Consider the following 23,766-nt stretch of genomic DNA (forward strand, 5'->3'; position numbering starts at 1 on the left):
CACAGGTGAGGGGAACAGTGTTTTTTTCTTCTTCTTTATTTTAAAATAAGATTTGATCACATTTGCTTTTTACAACAGCAGTTATTAAAACACGAAAGACATTCGTGGTCCTCCATACCTGCATCATGAAGCACTGTTACATGGCACTGAGCGAGTTGGCAGCATGTAGAAAAAATAAATAACTAAATAAATTACACCGCCCCCCGTAAAAGAAATGTAGTGCAACAACACATGTAAGGGCGTCGCATATTTAAAGAGTTTTAAACCCATGAAATGACAATGACACGCACTTTATTTGTACCCACGGGGTATGAATATTTAAATTTCCAAGTTTGGAAATTTCTTTTATTACGGTAAAAAAAAATCTACCACATACTGTTCTGGCTAAACTTTTTTTTTAAGGTTAAGCAGCATGAAGAAGTAAATGTTTGGTCTCTGTGATTCTTTGGAACTGACGTGGTTCTTCAGTTCACAATCTACTGTTGAACTGCTGCGCTGGATCACGTGGATCAAACCTGAAGCACTTTGCTAGTTTTCAGCTCACGTTAAATCATATGAAAACTGTTACCTGCTGTTAATGGTGACGTGCTGATTACTGCTGCAGTTGTTACTGGATATTATTTTACACGATGTGACACTTGGCGGTTTAAACCGATCAAACGTGATTAAGTCACAGTTCGGAGATCTTCCCCGGTTTGGCCGAGGTGCTTGAAAACTGCTGTCGGGAGTTCGTGAACTTCACTCAGAGACACTTCGCAGACTCACAGGAGCTCGGTGTGCTGAACGTGCAGGTAACGATGTCCATTCTCCTTATGTGCGCAGGAAGCAGCGGCGTTACGCTGCGCCCTGGAGATGCCTTGGCTGCCTCCTGTTTGGAGTTACCCTCCACCTCGTCATCACAGCCAAGGGTCGCGGTCGATTCGACGCTGAACGGGTGAAAGCTGACACGGGCCGTGTCGTACTCCCACGCTTGTCTCAGGGCAAAGTCTGTAAAAGATTTATTCTGGATGAGTCCGTGATGGTCCCGGTCGTTTCTGTAGCTGGATGTGCGTATGGAAGCGTAACTGGTATCGTTGCTGTTTAAAGACTGTGGAGAGTTTTGACCCTCTGCCCAGCCGATGTTGTCGCCGCCTCCATCCCTGACCCTGTTAAGTGTTCTCTTTAGCTTCTCGCAGCCCTTCAATAGCAGGTTTTTGCGACACAATATGTACACCCAGGGGTCTAATATGGGATTGAACGAGGCGAAGCGGACTGCCAACAGGTCGCTGCGATAGTCGGGCTTCATCCCAGCAGAAATGTAAGATGGGCCATATAGTTGGTTAACAAAGATTCGCACCTGTGAGACAAAAGCATGACAGAAGATATCTGAGTTATGATATCAAATAAAGCTAAGACCAGTAACTGAATGTGCACTGGGTGCAGACATAAGAGAACAAATAGAAACAAATAGTCTGTTGCCCTTACCACTAATGGGATAGAGCAGACCAGGAATACGATGGTCATCAAGATCATAAGCCAGAACATTTGGATCTCTGCCGCAGAAGTGACCGAAGGCAGCCGAGGGAAGCGTCGACGGGAGCACCCCTGCTCACACAGCTCAGTCCTGACTATTCCTGTCCTCTGGTTCATGCCCACCAACGTCCTGCACACCGCCAAGTTACACAAAACAGTCACTGCGATCAACATAATCATCACGCCGCCGTACAGAAACGAGTAGCAAGCTCCCAGCGGATCCATTGCTCTCCAGTCGAGAAAGCACCAAGTCCCGGGGATTTGGCTAACGTGCTGTCCGAATCCAAAACTGGGCATAATACACAGCACGATGTTCGCCAGGTAGGTGACCAGGAGCGCAAACCGCGCCATGGTTCGGTCTATGTGCTGGGAGTAAAAGTACGCGTGATTTATGGCCAAGTATCGCTCCACAGCCATAGCGCACAATATAGACATGCCGGCGGAGCCGAAGAAAAGCATGGAAAAGGAAAAGAAGTGGCAGAGCAGCGCTCCCCCTGGCCACCGGCTAGACACGTACGTGGCGATTACCACCGGGCTCGTGAAGCACGTCCCCAACAGGTCCGTGATGGCCATACCGCAGACCAGCGTGTAGAAAGTGGTTTCCTTCTGTTCTTTTTTGGAGACACACAGCACCACTATGGCGATGAGGTTTCCTAGGACGCCCACGGCGAACATGGTGGCTGAAGTGATCAGAGACTTGTACTCGAGCCGAAGCGCAGGGAAAGCGCTCTGGTTAAGCGAGAGAAGCTGTGACGGCTCAGAAACGTTTGTGTCCAGTTCTTCAAACGCGGCAGTGTGGTTGATCATTATTAAACAAAACAAAAAAGCAGTAACAATGCACGAAGATTAAAGCACGAAGGACTTTCAGTGACCTTCAGAAAAGTCGCTCTGAAAAAAACAAAATGCTTCTCCAAAAAAATGAAGAGGAAAAAAAATCACATTGCGTGGAATCTTGTGCTCATAAACGCATAAAGCACACAGCAGTGAAACGTATGTTGTGTTCCAGCACTGTGTTCGGATCCCGGCATAACCACAACAGGTGTGCCTGTTTTTGTTTTACACCACTCGGATTTGCTGGTATTTAAGCTCTGTGCTGATGTCAGGACAGTGACGTGCGGGCTGGAAGCGCGCAGGTTTCCGAGGATCTCATGTCTCAAAGTACAATCATGCGTCTTTTCCCCGATGGCCTTATTAACCCCGCAAGTAAAACTCCATTAGTCTCAGCTCACTAAAGCCGCCAGGCAAATGACAATAGCTGGTATCGTTTAGTGATTAAACTCCTTTTGTCTAATTTTTGGACGGACTTACAAAGTGTACGCCATAATAACCACATTAAATAGGCTACATTTATATATCTCTACAGCCACGTAGAGCAAAAGGTTAATCTGTTTTTAATAACTTATTTTACCTGAAATTTTTAAATAATGATCACAAATTTTCATAATAAAAATACAAGCTCTCACTGATTCTCACCGATTTCATAAGGAGGCTTTCTGAGATTCACATCATGTGAGAATGCTCTGGATTACGGCTCACTGACGTGCAGTTTGCAACAGTATCCTCTTTATATGGTCCACATATAAAGGTGGAGATCAGCAAAAACTAAACTTCAGCACCAAGGTCAGCGCCTCCCCAGCAACTGGCACCACTCCCCACCAAAGTCAACCTTCAGCAGGCTATTGGTTATTGGTGGCTGTCCGATTGAGATGCAATCGATGACCTTCCAAAGAGAAACGGATTTTGTTTGCTTGTTGCTATTTTGTTTTGTTTTTTGTAGTTTGAAGACAGCTACCATTCCTTCACAAACTATAAAAATACACCCACCTCTTTCATATCTTTTTTTTTTGTGTAATCTGATGTCAAAATCGAGCACGGTGCTATCAAATGAAATCCACACATTCCAGCGAAAAGGGCAATCAATCAAACGAGCACATGTCTCTGTTGAAGAGGACTCGAGGGAACAAGCTGTCCATGTTGCTGTTAGCTAAATTGATGGCTCTACAGCCACTAATGTTAATCTGTGGTGTATTGTCGCATGAATGTGGCCCTATCCGAGGCAAAACAGTCTGAGTGAGGTTGAGCTCAACACCGAAATATGACATAATGGGAAATCAGAAACAAAAATAGAGATATTCTTGTGATGACGGTGATGCTTGTCAAGTGAATCAGCCCTAACAGATAAGCGAACCGTGTTAAGAGTTTGCATAATGAGGGGTTCTTTTTGAATTCCTTGTTTAGAGTCCTTGGGTCTTTTGTACACGCTTCATTCAGTTTAAAAAAAATCATCCAATGCACGAGACGTTTCAGGTGTTGTTCCAAGAAATGATTGTCTGTGATTTTTATGTCTTACACTTTTGCTTTTGTTTGTAAGTCAAGACTGTTTTGCAAAAATCTTCCTGACTCTGCGTCATTTTGCCTACTCTGTATTCTATAATGATCAATCCAGTCCTTTCTGGCTACTTAAAATATCTTTATATAAAAGTGATGTTGTGTTTGGTGCGGCTTTTGAAAAAAGACACTTTTAATGGCAATGAGACTTTTTACCTGCACAAATAATGGATATATAAAAGCCACAAAAAGTGGAACGTTCTTTCGGGCTGAAAATGATTGGATGCCATTCATGAGAGATATGTTTGGCACATATTTGACACATTAGAGGCCAAAAGGTCATTTATAACAGTTTACAATCACTTTTTTTGGCACCATACCGGCACCCCAAGATGCACAGTCTAAACATCAACACGAGGATATCAGATCATCCACGAGTCAACACAGTACACGGTTGCCCACCAATTTATCAAACCTCACCCAGTTTCATTTACAGGAAGTTGCACTTGGTTAACTAAATGCATTTATTTATGAATCTATTTACTTATTCAGATAAATATCTGACTTGCGGCAAACAAAGATGGGGGAGTGTGTATTAAAACTGAATTTGAAGTTGACGTTCAGTGAGCTGTGAGATTGCTATCAGCCTCGTCGCAAGCTCGATCGCCTCCTTTCTCTCTCCTATACGTTCATACATACCTCCATACATCGGATTAGTCATTCCACTAAGATCGACTAAATGTCGAGAGGAATTAGCCTGTGGGTGAAATTATAATTTCAGAAGTCATCATAATGAATAATTTACTACTTCTCTAAATGTTGTTTAGTCTTTAATCCGTTCATATTTTTTTTCAAAGCGTTTGGATTGAACCAGAGCAGTCTAGGAGTCAGACTGCACGACGTCAGCCCACAGGCTCAGTGATGAGGAGCCGCTCCCTTGCTAATTGGGAGTTAATTACGCACAGACTGTTAGAGCAAACTAAATGGAGCTCAAAAAACAGTGGACGTTTGCTGCAATTGTCAAGAACGAATCTCTTATCGTCTTATCGAGGTGGTGATTCACAAACTAACCACACAGTGACAAGTCGTTCTGCTGAAGTCTTTGCTTTAGTTCTAATGGTAAACACTGATAACGGTGGAGAGCGTTGTTGATGTTTCCCTGCTGATTGTCAAACTTATATGCTGCTAATCATTTCTGACATTTTTATATAAAGTCTGAAGTAGAATTATTTACTAATGTGAAATGGAAAGCACAATGTTATCCCTGAAAACAACGGAAGTACTCAGATACATATATCTCAATATTAAAATCGATTTTAATGTTTGATTTTCCACACAATGCAGCTTTATACACACGTACAAACATACATAAACACACAGAGCGGAAACAGCAGGATAATCTAATCGGTGGAAATGAAAGAATTCATCATACACAATAGGAGTAAGATTTGTCTGACGGTGCGCTGTTGCAGAGTCTCTCCGTCTCTGTCGGTGTAAGTGGATTCCTGTCCCGCCGTCAGGGACAGATGCCTCCTGGGTGTGTGTTCGATTGTGGGTTTGAAGCGTCCCTTTCTGTTGTAATAACCAAACGCCTTCAGAGATCAGCAGCTCTGATGCTCACACAATAGTATACTCTTTCTCCCTTCGACTGAGCACACATGGGTTTAACGCTTTTGTCTGTGTCTTATTCTCACCCAATACATGACGGACGATCCCTATTCAAACTACAGGGCTTTAATCACTTCCAGAGATGGGCAGTAATCTCATTACTTTTTTCAAGTAACGAGTAAAGTAAGGGATTACTATTGCAAAAACGGTAATTAGATTACCGTTACTTTCCCGTAGGAACGCTGCGTTACTGCAACCGTGATTTTTTTGCCAGAATGTCTCACGACAGTGACGTAAGCGAGTGCGAGGTTCGTGACAACAGCTGTGTGCAGATCAACAATGGATCACATATCGATTGTGGGAGAGAGTATGAGCATGGAAGTACTGACCTTACTTTGAGTTTGATTCCATAAAAAGTGACAAAAACATTAGTGTCCGTTGTGCGTGGGAAGAAAACTTCTTTTTACAGCGAAAAACCCCCCCTAAACAAGCACCAAGTGCGCAATGACATAATGGGAAACTCACAGAGAAACTGCGGATTCTTCCACTGACCGCTGCGGCACACCTGCACCAGGGTAAACCTCCGCCTACCGCAGTCCTGCTTTACAGGTGAAAATAGAGCAAAAGGACCGCTGAGTCTTTGACTTTATTTATTTTCTGCTGTGTTTTACTTGCATCTATTTGAAAGACTGAGTGTAAACACAAAAAATATTTTATTTTATGTGCTGGAATGTGCAGAAAATAGGTTTAAATGTTAAACTAATTTATTCAAGTCAGAGAATGTTGCATATAATTAAATTTTTGCTTGATGCATAAAGTTAAAAGATTAAAACTGATAAAACAAGTAAAAAAAAGAGACTTTTCCATTTGATTACATTTTGTATGATGGATTATGCAGAAAAAGTAGAATTGGGCTGAAAGATCTATCGCTTTATCACCTCTTCAGGTTGTAAATCGTGTTTTTAAAAAGTAACTAAGTAACTAAGTAATTAATTACTTTTGAAAATAAGTAATCAGTAAAGTAACGGGATTATTTTTTTGGGGAAGTAATCAGTAATTAGTTACTGATTACTTTTTTCAAGTAACTTGACCAACACTGATCACTTCTCAGACCCACTAATCAATTGTCCTTGGAGGTCATAAGCAGTACTGAAGGATGCTGAGATCCTGTTGAGCAAATTCATTACGCTGGCTGTAAAGGAAGGTTGGCCATTACAGGTGTGGCAAACAACAGTTGGTTAAATGGTGTTAATGACTTTTAGAGGGCACTTCAGTTCTCACTGTGAAATAACACAGAGCAGCTTTAGAAGATTCTCAATGGTTGTTACATTTTTAAAAAATCCCAGGAGTTGTTTCTGTCTTCAACACAGGATCAATATAGAAGCTGGCTATTGATCAGCATGTGATGCCTTTGCAAACAAAATGAACGTTGTCATACTGGCTTAACTGCTGGCAAGATAATGTGATATCACCTGTTCACAGGGGAACGTGTAAAGCAACTTCAGCTGAGCACATGAGTTCATCTGGTAAGCTTTTACAAATTGGTGGACTAGCTGTTGTGTCCTGTTTTCAGTTCTAACGTTACACTATATTAGCAAAAGTAACCACTCGCTCATCCAAATTATTGAATTCACATTTTCTAATCACTTTCATGGCCACAGATGTATGATATCAAGCACCCAGGCATGCAGATTGCTTCACCAAGTGCAATGCAAAGCATTAGATGGTGTCTAACCAGATCCCTCCTCTGGATGGCATTTCCTTGGCCTCCAATTACACTGTGAGAAATCTTGGAGTCATTAATTTTGACCAGGATCTTTCCTTCAATGTGCATTTTAAACAATTATATAGGAATGCTTTCTTGCATTTGTGCAATATCACTAAAATTAGTCTAATTATTAGACAGTTTCAAATTAACACCATTCAGAGTGTGCTGAGACACCCTCCCTACTTTTAATATTAGGCTTTAAACTTTCCTTTTTGATAAAGCATTTGGCTAGGACTGGATCAGGTGACCCTTAATCTTCTCTTAGGATCCTGCAGTAGGTCAAGGCTGCTGGGGGTTTCCCATGATGCATTGAGTGTTTCTTCTCGACTCTCCTTTTGTTCATTCACTGTGTGTTTATAGACCGTTCTGTATTTAATCATTAGTTATTATTAATCTCTGGCTCTCTTCCTCACACGCCTGAATCCCAATTAGCAATTCCTGACTAAAACCAGGAAACGCTGGTTTATACTTGGGTTTAATATCGGCACATGCACATATGACAAAATAAATAGTTTCTCTCATTCCATTTCAAACAGGACAGTGGTAACAACAGCAGGCTATGGGCAATTTTAAGTTTTAGATTTTAAATAGGCTGTATGTATTTCAATGGGAGCAACAGGACGGTGTGATGTCGCAAATTTTACTACAGACTAGGACGGATTGTAGGGTAGCAAACATCGTCGGAAAACACGTTTTCAACACTGCAGGTTACCTGGGTGTAATGTTTTTCAGCTAAAAAGAAACATGGTGTGACTCCTACCTAACTAACAGTAACTGAAGGGTAAGCTAACATGTCCTGTTTTAAGCCAGGCACTCACCCCTCCGCTCCGCTGCGTCTCAGGCACCATCGCTCTGGCAGAAAGGGAGCTAGAGCCAGAGCAGGGGGGAGGCGAGCTGGAACATCTATGGTATCTATACTTTTGTTCTTAAAATATTGCGTCTCAACAAAGTACTGTATGGTTTTTATATTTTTAGTAGTGTGTCACACAAACAGCAAATGTTGTCAAAAAAAGTAAGAAATATTTGGGGATACTTTGATTCATTTTGGGGGTGCTTCAGCAAAGGTCATTTGGCAAAATTCCTACAAACTTCCCATCATGTACAGGTGGTAGGACAAAGAGTTGCACCTTGCACACAAGTTATGGAAGCCACAGCGATTCAGTTTATTTGTCAACGTATGTGCATGCAAGACACAAAAGAGTTATCAAGTCTCTACATTCTGTCTCCTTTGTTGCTTTATCTTTGTGTAAAAGGACTAAGACAAACCCACCCACAGAATGCCAGCGCTTCTCATCATTGTTGCTTTTATAAGGCAGACCTGCAGTTAGTCATAGATGAGATTTAATCTTGTTTATACGTTATTTCAGTATTCCCTTTAAAAGAAATGTAGGACAGACTTTTCACCGTGATGTACGTGGATGCCCTGGAGGTTTAATAGTTCCTATTAGGTTCTCTATTTTCTTTCCCCCTCAGGTGAAATTTGCCTCGAATGAACAAGAAAAACTTAATGTGGCAAAAGCAAAAAGTGCTTTATTTGTGTAGAAACCCCCAAATAACAAAGTGTGCACAGAAAAAGAAATAAAGACGCCCCCTTAACTTAACCCCACTCTGACGACATGTCTCCTTTCTGGGAAAAGTGATAGAATTAAAGTGGTGATGTCACCGCGTTCGTGACGTGCACTCCACTGCTATAACTGGATGGTGATGTCTCCCAGTTCAGCGCTGCCAGTGGTATTGTGCTGCCGTTATGTCATCATGTGCCTTCATCTTATTTTTCTTTTCCCACAACTGATATTCAATCAAAACTCTTTACATTGCTCTGCTGCAGCCTGCCACGATGCTTCCACCAGGGAGGCTAAGGCTCATTTAATGTCTGTAAACCTAAGCTTCCCCTATTTGGAGCTCTTTCTTTGTCCCTGTACGCCAATTAAGTCTTATTTGTTTTTCTGGCAATGTTTTAAAATATCAGCCCTCCTACACACACACACACACACACACACACACACACACACACACACACACGCACACTTTAAATGTCAAGACTGGGAATCAACTGGTTTCAAAAGATGAAAAACTGAAACTACACTGAAATATGAGCAATAAAAACCTCAAACTAAAATTTAAAAGAAAAGGAAAATACAAAATCATAAAAACTGATTATTACTACACTAACGATGCCTCAGTGCTCAGTGAATAGTCTTCACTGTGAACACAAAAGAAGTCTCTGTTCTGGCTTCCGGCTCTGCGTTTTGTTTGGTTTCTCTTCAAAATCCTCGTCTGTGAATCTTGTTTTGCAGTAGTTCAGAAAAAAGAAAAAGGATTGCAGTCATTATTTTCACAGGTGAAGTTCCCTAGCTTGTAAACTGAGGAGCAGGGTTTGATTAGTGACATGAAAATTCACTGATACACAATGAATTTCATAACATAACACTATTTACTGTTATTCAAGAGGAAATAAAAATACACTATACATATTACACATTTAAGTGACAAATTATTGGAATTGTTTAGCATAGAGAGGGAAAACAGAACTAGTGGGAATGTGTAACAGAGAACTGTGCTGATGATGGATGGAGTGCACCAGAGGGGACTGTTAGAGGGCACTGGAGACCAGCAAGGAGAATATTAGGAGAGGAGCTCCAAAGAAGATAAACTGAAGCTGGAGGCTGTTAGACTATTAAAGCAATATAACCTTATAATCACAGCAAGTCTCACTACCATCTTGTAAATGTTAACTTTGCTGTTATCTTTTTTCACCTCTCTTGTGCCTTGTCTGTTGCTTTGAACGGTTGACACCTTTTGGTACTTACTTAGTCACCTTTTCACCCGTCTCCCTCTCATTCACACTCGTATATTCTATTTTGCTTTTACTGACTTTCATTCCTCTTCTCTTTAGAGCACACCTCCATCTCTCCAGGCTCGCTTCCACCTGCTACTCTCACTACAGATCACAAAGTCATCTGCAACATCATTGTCCACAAAGACTCCTGCCTGACCTCATCCGTCTGGCTATCTATCAACTTTGGAAACAAGAAGGGACTGAAAGCAGATCTCTGATTTAATCCCACCTCGAAGTCGTCCTTCCATCTTCAACACACTCCCTCCACTCATTAGCACATTTCCATCTCCATCCTTAATCACCCTAATCTGCTGCACATCCTTTCCAGTCTCTCTCTAGCCAATTGATATAATCAACCCTTTACTCCTTCCTTACAGTCCAACCTCACAATTTACTGTAAGACTTTTCCTTTAGTCTTGCCACCTCTCTCTTTGATGTAGACCTAGCTTCCCAGCACTCCTGTCTACTTTCTTCATCATTCTGACTATCCCACTTTTTCTTTGCTAACCTCTTCGTTTCCTGTACTTGCTCATTCCGACCTAAAGTCTCCTTGCCCTCTTTCCTCTGTCCAGTAGACATACCAAACACCTTTTGGTACTTTCCCAGTCATCTGGTAACTCTTCCCTACCACCCAGAGTCTGTCTCAACTGCTCCCTGAACTCTGCATAACCTTGCATGTGTTTTCTCTTGCTTCTTCTTCTTGATCTGCCAGTTCATGAAAACAGACATTTGATACTGCCTAATATTATTCTTCCTCAATGCCACCCTGCAGCCTCATATCTCTTTGAGATTGCACCTCCATGAGATGTAGTCCACCTGTGTGCAGCTCCCTCCACTCTTATGTCACCTTGTGTTCCTTCCTCTTCTTGAAATATATGTTCTTTACAGCCATTTCCAACCTTCCAAAGTCCACTACCATCTGTCCATCTGCATTTCTCATCTCTCTACCCACTTAACACCCTCTCATCACCTCTTTTCCTTTCACCAGCATGTCCATTGGCATTGACATTGTCTCCCTCTCTCCTCCGTGGGAACACTCCCTACCACTTCATCCACTTACCGCAGAATTTCAGATGGCCTTCCTGATGCAACCTTCCCCATATGTAATCAAGACTTGGACCTTGCACTATGATTAGGTTGTTCTCTTAATGTCCCACCACAGAATTTAAATCAGGTTGAGGTCTGAACCCTGAGTGGACCATGACACAGAGTGTCACCCTGAATTGTGTTAACTGACTTCCTTTAACAGGTTTCCTGGCCAATCAGAGCAATCCCAAAGCTGTTTGGAAGAAAACAGACCTGCAGTGCTCCTAACAGCTACAAGGACATTTATAACATATGTACATAAGTAGAAACCACTTAGTATACGTAATGTAATACCATTTCAGGTGCAATTACATTATTTGAACAAAACAAAATGTGATAATGAAACAGGGTTACCTCCCCACCCTTACTGCCTGCAGGAGGGAGATGAAGCTCTGGTCTGTTTGCCTCCGCACTTCCGTTAACTCCATATTGATCTGGATCACCTTACGCCAACTCCTGGCCTGAAGGGTCAGAAAGTGGATAAATTGGCCAAACATCCATTAATGCTCTCAAGGAAATACGCAGAACAGAACCTGACTTGTGAACCGAATAGACAGTTTTGAAAAAAAGCAAGGTGTAGTAATGACTAATATGTGGACCAGACTCTCAGCATATAGTACATCGGAAAAAGTAACCAGTTTAAAGCACATAGAAATAACAGATTTTCCATCCAGTTTTAATTTCACTTACATAACGAAATGCATTTAATATTGAAATTGTAAGCCGGTTCCATAAACTACTAAGCAGTTCCATGATGGTCTGACCAGAAAGCAGAAGCTGGCTTTTTCCTTTCCCTTGGAAACTGGAGCCAGCTGAAGGAAGCTGGATACCTTCAAATGGCTCGGTAGACCTCGTCACTGGCATGCAAGATTTCAGGGAACTATGTATCACCAAAGGAAAACTATAGTAATGGACTATAAAATGAGAAAAGATGACCACATACAGTCATGTTAAAAGGAAAGTTTTCACAGGACTCAGTGGAAAAACAATGTATTCCATGTTCCTCATCAATAACTTGAGGTAATAATTTTCTCACCTTGCTGCCCAGTCTTCTTCAAGGTTCAAGGTTCTTTATTTGTCACATGCATAGTTATACAAGTATAACACACAGTGAAATGTAGCCTGACACGCTCCTCGACATGTGCAAAAGTTGGGGGGGGGGGGGGGGGGGTGTAGAGGATATATATATATATATATATATATATATATATATATATTATATACACTGGGTGAATGTGCAGTAGTAGCAGCAAGCAGGTGAATTCTGTACATTAATATGAATAGACATCTGACTATTTTACAGGATAGACAATATAAACATATTTAAAATTAAAGGAATTGAAATGTACATTGTGCCTTGGTTTAGAGTGTCTGGAAGAGAGTCCTGTCTCAGTCAATTATAGATGATGTGAGAGGGCGGGTGTGTGTGTTTAGGGCACGGATGGCTTGGGGATAGAAGCTCCTCTTGAGTCTCTCTGTCCTTGCCCGGAAGATGCGGAACCTTCTACCACATTTGAAGAAGTTGGAACAGTTTGTTGCCAGGATGGGACGGGTCCTTCAGTATCTGCGCTGCTCTAGTCCGGCATCTCCTGGTGTAGGTGTCCTGAAGCGGGGGGAGAGCAATCCTGCAGCAGCGTTCTGCTGTACGGATCACTCTCTGGAGAGCTTTTTGGTCCTTCACACAGCTGTTCCCAAACCACGATGTCATGTTCTGTGTGAGGATGCTCTCCACAGCGCCTGTATAGAAAATCCTGAGGATCTTTGGAGAGACCCTGAACTTCCTCAGTTGTCGTAGGTGATACAGGCGCTGCCTAGCCTTTTTGGTCTGGACCTGAATGTGGGCAGCCCATGTCAGGTCTGAGGAGATGTGGACACCAAGATACTTGAAGGACTGCACCCTCTCCACTGGAGCTCCATTGATGATAATGGGCTTGTAGTCTCTGTGCTGACCCCTTCTGAAGTCCACCACCAGCTCCTTGGTCTTGCTGACGTTCAGCTGGAGGTGGTTGTCCTGGCACCATGATGCCAGATTCTTCACTTCATCCATGTAGGCCGCCTCATCGTTGTTGGAGATAGCACCCAACACCACTGTGTCGTCAGCAAACTTCACAATGGTGTTGGAGCCATGGGTGGCCACACAGTCTGAAGTGTAGAGGGAGTAGAGCAGTGGCGAGAGGACACATCCCTGAGGTGCTCCTGTGTTGATGGTGATGCTGTTGGAGAAGCACCTGCCCACCCTCACCACCTGAGTTCTGCCAGTGAGGAAGTCCAACACCCATGCACACAGACGGCTGTTAAGTCCCAGATCCCTGAGCTTTGTGAACAGTCTGCAGGGCACTATTGTGTTAAACGCTGAACTGTAATCAACAAACAGCATTCGCACATAGTTACCCTGTTTCTTGTCCACGTGGCTGAGAGTGGTGTGTAGGACGTGGGCGATGGCATCCTCTGTGGATCTGTTGGATCTGTAGGCGAACTGCAGCGGATCTGTGGTGTCTGGGATGGAGGAGGAGATGATGTTCTTCAGCAGCCTCTCAAACACCTTCATTACTACCGAGGCCAGTGCAACTGGCCGGTAATCGTTCAGGGATGAGGGTTTGCTGTTCTTGGGCACAGGGATGATGGTGGATCTTTTGAAGCATGTGGGGACCACAGACTTCGCCAGGGACTCGTTGAAGATGTAAGTGAACACACCTGCTAGCTGGTCAGCACAGCAGCGCAGCAGACGGCCGGTGATGCCGTCTGGCCCCGCCGCTTTCCTTGTGTTCACTCTCCTCAGTGCCGCTCGGACGTCATGCTCCGCGATGCTGGTCACCGGTCTCTCGCTGATGACGTCACTGTCCTCGGTAGTCAGGCAGTAGATAGCATTAGCCGCCTGGCTAACCTCGAAACGGGCGTAGAACCGATTCAGCTCGTTGGTGAATGCAGAGTCGGCGTTGATCGGCGCAGTGTCCCTGGCTTTGTAGTCCGTAATGGTGCGTAGTCCGTGCCACATACTCCGTGTGTCGCCCTGGTGGAAGCGGGACTCCACACGTTCCCGGTACCGGCGTTTGGCATCTCTCACCGCGCGCCGTATGAGGCCGCTTTGTAGGCGCTCATATCGCCAGTGGCGAGACCCGCGTTGTAGGAGGCGGTCCTGGCGTTTACTGCAGTGCGGATCGATCTGTCCATCCACGGTTTCTGGTTTGGGAATGTGGTGACTCTCGCAGTGGGGATAATCTCCTCCGCTAGCATATTGACGAAGCATACTGCTACTTTACAGCATTGCTGCAGTTCACTGAGGCTCTCTTAAGGTCTTACGTCTGATGTTGACACTGGAACATCTTGATTCTTTTCTTTTTCAGACATTTTGTTGTAGATTTATAGGTGTGCTTGGGATCAGTGTCCTTTTGCATAACCTAGTCTGGGTCAAGCTCTAGCTGTCAGACAGGTGGCCTCACATTTGACTCTAGAATACTCTGGGATACAGAGGAGTTCATTATCAACTCAATGACTGCAAGGTGTCATTGAGTTGAGGTTAAGTCAGTTGTAACAGTTGTTACAATAAAACTATTTTTGGACTATAATTTATAAAAGTAGCTGAACAGTAAATGCTAACTAGGTAGGTTACCAAGTTTGCATCTGTTATTGACTTTGACTTTTAAAGGGATGCTAGCTTTGCCTTATGAAAACGATGACTAAAGCTAATTTTACCAGCTGAAAGATGTGAAAACACCTTTAAGTGTGTTGTAAATAGACTGAACACGCAAGGAGTTGATCTTACTCAGAAACAGAGGATGCTGCATTCATGTACTTTGTCACGGTTCTGGGTCTTTATGAACCAGTATTTTGAGTTCTTGTATTTTTATATTATGGTTTATGTTCCTTGGTTGTACTGTTTTGATTATTGTCATTTCCCTAGGTTTTAGTTATGGTTGTCAAGGGTTTAGTTCTTAGGTTTTGTGTGATGGCTTCCCTTTGTTCCGTGTTGTGTCTAGTGTGCCTTTCTGTCCCATGTTTCAGGTCCTTATGTTCTGTCTCCGCAGTCTGTTAGGTTTACATGTCTTGAGTTCAGTCAGTGTGTTTCCTGTTTTACTTTGAAGATCTTTGTCCCATGTCAGTGTTTCTAGTCTTGCTTCCCTTGTCTCGTTCAGTCTAATTACTCCCAGCTGTGCTCTCCTTCTGTGTCTCATTACCCTTGTTATCCCTCAGTGTATTTAAGCCCTGTGTTTCTTTCTGTCAGTGTCGTGTCCTCCCTCATAGCTGTGTGTGGTTCTCCCGTGTCTCCTGGTGTATTAGTTTCCCCCAGTTGAATTTGCATTGTTTTGTATCACCTTTACTTCTGCTCAGCAAATAAAGCTGCATTTTTGAGTCAAGTTCCCATTTTGGTGAGTTTGCGTTCTCCTGCTTGCACACAGCCGTTTTGTGACATACTTGCTTTCACAATGTCGTACTGTATTCAGAATAAGCAAACACCACCCTTTCTGTAACTCTCTGGCTGTTAAAAGCAAACGATTGTGGGAAGATTCACTTGCATTAAGTCCACCAAAGAGCAGTGGAAATTATGCTTTTCAGGGGTCAAATGTTGACTGAGTGACAAAGTTTGTGTGACTGCCGAAGGAAACTGCAGTGAGTTCACCGCAAAGAGGAATAATTGTGAAAGAAAAAATGGCTGCAGTGAAAGTTTTTTGTTTTTTTGTTTTTTTTAAATACTTATGACCAATGTGAAACCAAGAATAGCACAAACCTACACCTACGCAGTACCCATTAACGATTTTTCGATACGTTTTGACTGCCAACATGTCATCTGTGTGTGCAGAGCTCTATCCAGGAGAAAGGGACTGCTGCCAAGAGCACGATGAAAGGCTGCATAATTTTGTCTCCCGGGTTATAAACCACACCGCCTGGTAACTCCAAAGTTCTCTAATTTCCACAATGCGTCAGATGGCCTTTAGTCTTATTAATATCCTGGTTTTGTTCAGCTCGTGTTTGTGCAGCTTCACTGTGAGCAAAGCCACACTGAAATGTTCATCCACTGCAGTTCTTTAACAGCTTCAGGGGTGTTACTACTATTGTTTTCAGTGTGTGCATGTACCATCATACCCAAAACATAGCCATCATGGTCCCTCGTGCCCTGATACTTCTGCCTTTCCTTTGTTTTTCTCCCCTTTTCTTTGACTTTTCCTCACTTATCCTCCAACAGTTCCTTTGTCTCTCTTCCCTGAGGTCTGGTGTGTGAGCAGGTAAATCTTACTACAGCTATGAGGTCATGCAACCGGCTTCGACTGGATCTCTGGCTAGCACACCTGCTCTCCCTCGGCTTATCAGCCAGCTGCATATTTAAGAGTCGTTCACTCAACATCAGGTTATACTGCTTCAGTAGTGCTAACAGCTTCCAGCCCAGCTTAGCGTCTTTGCGTCTGGTCTCCTCTTTAATATTCTCCAGTGGGCTCAGCTCTGGAACAGCTCCCTCTGCTGCACTCCATCCATCATCAACAAAGTTCTCCCACTAGTTTTGTTCTTCATCTGTATGCTAAACGATTCCAGTAACTTGTCACGTAATTATTATAGGGTAACTGTCTGTTTATGACTTTGTAAATTATCTAAACCTTCACTGTCACATTTGCAGGTAGAAAAAAGCAATATCACCTGCTCTATAAGATTTTGCCACAAAATGTATTGCTATAATGTGTTAAGTGTATTTTTAATTCCTCTTGAAGATGTAGTGCTATCTCGTGAAATTCAGTGTGTATCGATTACATTTTTCATGTAAATTACCAAACCTTGCTCTTCAGTTTATGAGCTACGGAAGAATGTCCTTTTTTTTTTTTTTTTTTTTTTTTTTTTGTCTCTCATAAAATTCTCCAGTAAAAATATTGTTTGGCATCCTTGTTCCTTTTTCTGAATTATTGCAAAACAAGATTAATAAATGAGGATTTTGAATAGGAACCAAGCAAATTGCTCAGGACAATGAAGTTTAAATCAGTTCATATTTCTATTCACAGTGAAGACCATCCACTGAGCACTGAGGCCTCGTTAGAGCAGTAATCATTAAGGTTATTAGGAAATAAATCTCCTTGTCTTATCTTCAGTAAAAGTTTTCAAATAATATTAAATATTATCCCTGCGATCTACAGCGCTGAACCATTTAGTGTCAATGTCATTATAAGTATCACTTTCACACAATGCATATCTTATTATAGACAAAATTTTGATGAGCTGAAGGAGAAAACTTAATAAAACTTGCCTCATGATGGCCCAGTATTAGATTTCATATCACTGTGATAGCAGTGATAACAACATGAAACAGTCACGTCAGCTCTCACTGTGTGGAAAGAAAAAAGATGATCTGATGATCCGGGATACCAACATTAATTCCTGAAATAGGAGAGCTATGTAATGCAAAGACAATGCTGACACACACACGCGCACCCACACACACACACAGAAATACACAAACATGTTACATTTAGTGAAGTTGCGTGGACAGTGTGTGGGATGTCAGAACTGAAACCACACAGTCAACAGTTGCAGGCTATAAAATTTGAACTTTGAATTGTGTGTCTGTGTTAAGGTGAATGTGTGTGTGTGTTTGTGGCCATACAAAACACTCCACTGGAAAGATGTGAGAGGAACATTTCGTAACAGGAACATGCCATTATTCATCTAGATAACATATCTTGATATTGGGTGGCGCAGTGGTACCATTGCCTCAATCTAGATCTCATCTAGATTATCATATTAAGATTTGGGACACATCGTCAGTGGTGGACCTTGGATTCATCGGGTGTTTCAGCCATTATCACTAGACACCCTCATCCAAGGAGGCCCTGCCGGGGTTGATCAGGCCCTGGAGTGTGTCACTGGTTTATGTTAAATTCGTATTTCTCTTATTCTTTCTTCTGTTTAGTTTTCTACAGTTTATTTTCTCCTATCTATTCACTGCAACTGCAACGTCTTTAGCATTTATGGAACCTCACTTCTTCAGAGGGATAGAAAAGGTGATAAAGAGAAGTAAGACAAACGGGACAAGATAGGAGAGAGCAGAAAACAGAGTCGGAAGGGGCCAGCTCTGGCTTCCCACACCTTCCCGCCGGATCGGGCTGTACGCTCCACCTTCCAACTGCCTCCCAGAGAAGGGGAGAAGAGCAGAGGGGAGAAGAGCAGAATATTTTATTTTCTCTCCTGGTTAGCTGACTGCCTTAGCTGCCCAAGGGATGTCAGCCCTTTTTAACCATAGCCAGTGACTGGTCCTCTCAGCAGTGTTAGCTAATTCTCTTATAGCCTGCCGTTGTGCCTGTCCTCTGATCCCTATCTCTCAAAGCAGTGGAGAGCAGTGAGTAGTCAGATGTAAGGGGTCTGGAATTAGTTTTGAGGTCAGATTTTGAGAAAAATAATCTGGTGCCAGCAATGAAGGACTGAAATAATTGTCATTACACCAGAAAAATGCATGTCTGGGATAAAGGAGACACTTGGACATCTTGTTTTTGGCACAAACCTCTGTTAGACACCATGGTATAACCTTTGATTCTGGTTTTACTTTGGATGCACATGTCAATGTCTGTTGTTCATTCCTGTTTTCATCATCTAAGAAATATTGCTCCATTAAACTCCATTTTGTCACATTCTGAACTGGAAATTATTATTCATGCTTTTGTTTCGTCACAATTGAATTACTGCAATGCACTATATACATCTTAGCAAAACCTCCCTAGAACGGTTGCAGGTTGTTTAAAATGCTCCTGCAAAATCCTCCCAGTTTTGACATGTAACTCCAATCTTGATGCAGCTACATTGGCTTCTGGTTTATTTCAGAGCGCATGATTCTTTTACTGACTTGGAGAGCTTTTCACGGACAGGCACCAGGTTATATGAGAGGGTTTCTGCACCTATATTACTTATAAAACAAATGAAAGAATGTTTAAATAATTCTTTACTTAAAATAAAAAAAAAGAATCTACAGGAAAGATGTGGCATCTCGTATTGGTACAAGGCTGAGTGGCAGCTTCATACATAAAGAAAATTACAGTTGTCAAGGCAACAGAAAATTAAAAATTAAAGAAAGTTAAAAGTCTTTAATGTTTAATAGACACATTTAATAGGGCATAACTAACTAATTTGATTTCAGAGTCAAGAATGACTGTCACGACCTGCGGGGTCGGCAAGGCACTGATCAGCAATCTCTCTCCCCCTCCCCTGTTTTGCCGGGGCGGAACTCATGGCGGGTTCACGCCCTCGGCCCACGCCCTCCCGGATCATGCACACCTGGGCCTCATCAGACCAGCTGGTATATCAGAAGGAGGAGATCAGCTGTTCAACGCTGGATTGTTGTGAAGACTCCTGTCAGTACACGTCGAGCCCTAGTTTCCCACACTTCCGACTCAGAAAGTAACACTTGTCTCTCTGTTCTAGATTCCCCGGACCCGTCCCCGTGTTTCCCCGTGTGGAGCGTGTATGAGGTGGCTGGTCACTAGCGGAGAGAGGTTGGCGTGAGCGTGTGTGTGATCCCCTTGTTTTCCCTGGAGCCCTGGAACCCGTCCTCGCACATCTTGTATATAGCACTGTCCTCGCACTGCCTGTAAATACACTTGGTGAAGATATTTGTGAATAAACTGTCTCTGTTACAACACACTCCGGAGTCCTGCGAGTGGATCCTCAGAGCAACCCGTGACAATGACACCAATATTTATTGCATAAGGCTTTACATTCAGTGACAGAGAACCAAGGCAATTGATAATGCTGGGAAACTTTATCGAAGACTTATGGAGAGGCAAAAAGCGTGAAATGTACATGGTAGATTGGCGTGTCTATTACACATTTTTCTGTGATACTGGGTTGAAAAGACATATACAGCTGAAAGTCATCAGCCTAAAAAATATAAGAAATGTTTTTAAAAAAAAAATAATGTCAGCTAAAGGAAGCATGTAGAAAGAAAGTAATAATGGCCCCAAGATTGAACCTTGTGGAACCCCATAGGTTAGTGAGAAGATCCTATCAGATAAGTAAAAAGAAAACTAGTCTGACGCAGAGACAGAAAAAACAGTCAAAACCTTATGCCTATTAAGTAAGGTTTTATGGTCAGTGGTATCAAAAGCTGCACTAAGATCAAGTAAAATAATTACAGAACAATCTCCTGCATGAAAAGCCATTAACAGATCATCATAGACCTTCAAGAGAGTGGTCTCAGTGGAGTGCTGCTTTTGAAAGTCAGACTGAAAGGGGTAAAAAATCAGTCATTTCCATAATAAAGATCTGAAGTGATTTTCTACCATTTTTTTCTAATAATTTACTAGCAATTTTTAAATAGGGTGATAATTATTACTTGCGCTGGGTTTAAGATTAGTTTTCTTTAGTAGGGGAGTTACCTCAGCATGTTTAAAATAGGATGGAAAACAACATTGCCTCAGTGAGATGTTAATGATAGACAGCAATAAAGGACCAATGCTGACGAAACTCCCAGATAGGATAGAAGAAGGTAATTTGTCTAAGGAGCACTTCAATATTACTGAAGTTAAGTCATTAAGTGAAATTGGTGAAGAAGAAATAAATGACTCAGTGCACTGAGGACCATCTTCATAAGGTGAGCGACTTGAGGAGATTTTCGATCTCAGGTTCATCGCCTTATTTACACAGTGATTGAGAAATGTGTCACAGTCGTCATCAGAAAGTAGCGCGGCATGCTGATGTTGAAGAGAAACAATGTGGTTTATAGTATCAAATAATACCCTGGGATTAATCTTATGACAGTTCATAAGATTATAGAAATATAAGGATCTAGCCTTTTTGACTGCCTCATTTTAAGAGCAAAGGAGCTCTTTGAAGAATTCACAATGGTCAACAAAACCAGTGGACTTCCAAAGACGCTTTACTTTTTACAGGAAATTCAGAGGTTGATTATGTAACCAGGGTATGAGACTTATATGAGACATGTTAGCAACTGAGCAAGCATTACTTTGCATAATTTTAATAAAAACACCCACTGGGGCACGTGTAGAGTCCAGACAGAGAGGTACAGCTCACTGCTGTGCCTCTCTGTTGACGACCTCTGTCCAGAATTTTAACCAGAATTTTCAAATTTGAATTTATCACTCCATCAGACCTGTTGCCACTGATTTTTAGTCCAGTTCTTGTGTAATTTAGTACACTTCAGCCTTTTCTCTCTGTTTCCCTTACTTAAGAATGGTTTCCTGATTGACAGCTACCTTTCCAATGAGACCATTTCTGATTAGGCTTCAGTGAATACTAGATTGATAAACTGAAGGGTCTGTGGTGCCTGTGTCCTGTGTCAGGGTTTGATGTACTGCTTACTATTTCTTAAGGACATGACTTCCAACGAGTGTAGATAGTTTTGATAGTTTCTAGGCCTGCCACGTCTTCTTTCATCTTTGAGTTTCCAGAAGGAACGATCAATATGAATGCAGAAGAGGGTTCTAAAAGAATTAAGGTGGTCTAGCTTCCTGAGTTTGAGCACCGACACCGTCATCTCAGCCTAGATTCGCTATAGCCTCCATTACTTTATTTTTATATCATTTAAATGGCATTCCAAGCCACAGAAACATCATAAAAGAAATCAGTCTCATGAGCTAAGAGATTCACGGCTTCCATGACTTCAACCTGACTGCCTTCAGCTAATTTCATTTGCAGACAGAGTTGTATTGATCTTCTTATCTATGAAAACAAATAAGTGTATTTCCCAAAATGTACATAACACAGCACAATAATTCCAGTTTCCATTAAGCGGATAAGAGAGTAAACACTAAGGAAGTACCTGAATTACTAATTCTAAAAACAGATGACATGAAGATGAATGAAGAAAAATAAGAGAGACTGAGAGAGGGAGGCGGATGGATGTGGGAAGGACAGTTATTTAATCAGGAAGTGCAGAGGATTAGTGAGGAGAAGGTGAGGGCAACTAAGAAGAGGATGAAGAGTAGAAAAGCAGTTAGTCCTGATGACATACCTGTGGAGGTACAAAAATGTTTAGGAGATAAGGCAGTGGACGATTGTTTATATTGTTTAACACAATTCTGGAGAGTGTGAGGATACCTGAGGAATGGAGAAGAAGTGCACTGATACAGATTTTCAAGAACAGGGTTGATGTTGCCACCTGTAGCAACTACAGAAGGATAAAGCTGATGAGTCATACCAGGAAGATATGAGAAAGAATTGTTGAAGCTGTGTCAAGGAGAGCGGTGATGAACAGTGAGCAGCAATATGGCTTCCATGCTGAGAAAGAGCACTACAGATGTGGTGTTTGCTTTGAGAGTGTTGATGGAGAAGCTTGGAGAAGATCAGAAGTCGCTTCACTGTGTCTTTGTGGATCTAGAGAAAGTGATAAGGTGTTAAGAAAAGAAACATGGCACTGCAGGAGGAAGTCAGCTGTCACAGAGAATTATTATTGTTAATAGACATAACGCCCTGGGAACTGGGTGCATCCAGCAGGGTGATTGGTTTAAGCTACTTTAAGGGTTTCTTCAAAATAAGCATGTGTGTACTGCCAAAGCTGCATCAGAGACCATCTGTGTCGAGGTAGACCTGCAGTCTTGTGTTATAGATGTATTCTGGATTACTGGATGTGCAATGCAGGCTTGGGTTTGTGTCAGATGTCTACTGGCATTGGTAATGTTGCAAGGATCATCTCTTTAGGATTAGATCACCAAAAACAGATGCAATGAGGGGAAGTAGTTTTGACGTTTGCAGGTGTGCAGCAAAACAAACGAAATGGGAACATTTAAGTCATGTAATTCATATTACAAGCCAACAGTTTTCAATCCAAGGTAATTTTAAAAATGTTTTATGGCAACTGCTTTGAACCTTGGAGTGCAGATGCCAGTAATTCAAATTCTGCAGTATGTGCTGGTAGTTCTTTTTCTCCACAGTTTGAGAACAACTTTGGTGAAAATCAACTGGTAGAACAGCTGATCACTCACACCCACCACATTTCTGAATAAATGCCTTTATTTATTTTATGAGTGTCACATTAAATTTTATTTTTAATGATTCCACTGTGACTGCTGGGAGACAACATCAGCTTCTTCTTTCAGGGTCTTTTGATCCTTGTAGGGTCCAAAGGCAAACTTGTGCTGGGTGAGGGGCCAGACAAAGAATGAGTTACAAATACCAGGGCTTAGCTCATGGGGCCTGGTCGTGATCAGCCTGAAGGGGCAACATGGGCCTCTTGTGGGTTCACCACCTGCAGGAGACGCCGTATGGGTCTGGTGCAATGTTTGTCAGGCAGGTGTAAAGGAGCTCATGGAATAAGGAACACCACTTCTATGGTGGGGAAGGAGCCTGAGTTAGTGTGTGAGGTGACAGAAACGAGCCAGATATCGTCAGGTTAATTTCAATACATGGCTTGAGTTCTGGAACCATCCTCCCGGAGAGGGACTGGACTCTGATCCAATCTGGAAATGCCCATGGTGAAAGGAGCTGGGAACGGGTGGATGTACTGCGACCAAGAATAATTGGCAGAAAATGGATGGATGGATGGATATAAGCATCATCACAGTCAATTTTGATCATATTCAGCAGACTGACATTTAATTTTTCATCCCAAATATAACTTGCTTTTAATATCACCATAGGAAATCATGTAAATTCAATCTGACTTGATTCAGGCAACCTAAACATCTTTGCTCCTGTAAAA

General features: G+C 42.2%; 1 protein-coding gene across 1 annotated transcript; it reads right to left on the bottom strand.

Annotated features, from left to right (window-relative positions):
- Positions 1 to 33: 33 nt before the first annotated feature.
- Positions 34 to 2,529, bottom strand: ptger4c (prostaglandin E receptor 4 (subtype EP4) c). Its single transcript, XM_082513067.1, has 2 exons — positions 1,465 to 2,529; positions 34 to 1,336 (listed from the first exon to the last, which is right to left on the bottom strand). The coding sequence occupies exons 1-2, from the start codon at positions 2,317 to 2,319 to the stop codon at positions 743 to 745; spliced, it is 1,449 nt and encodes a 482-aa protein (XP_082369193.1). The 5' UTR covers positions 2,320 to 2,529; the 3' UTR covers positions 34 to 742.
- Positions 2,530 to 23,766: the final 21,237 nt, after the last annotated feature.

The sequence above is a fragment of the Aulonocara stuartgranti genome, assembly GCF_965226115.1.
Source record: "Aulonocara stuartgranti genome assembly, chromosome: 18".
Taxonomy (NCBI): Eukaryota; Metazoa; Chordata; class Actinopteri; order Cichliformes; family Cichlidae; genus Aulonocara; species Aulonocara stuartgranti.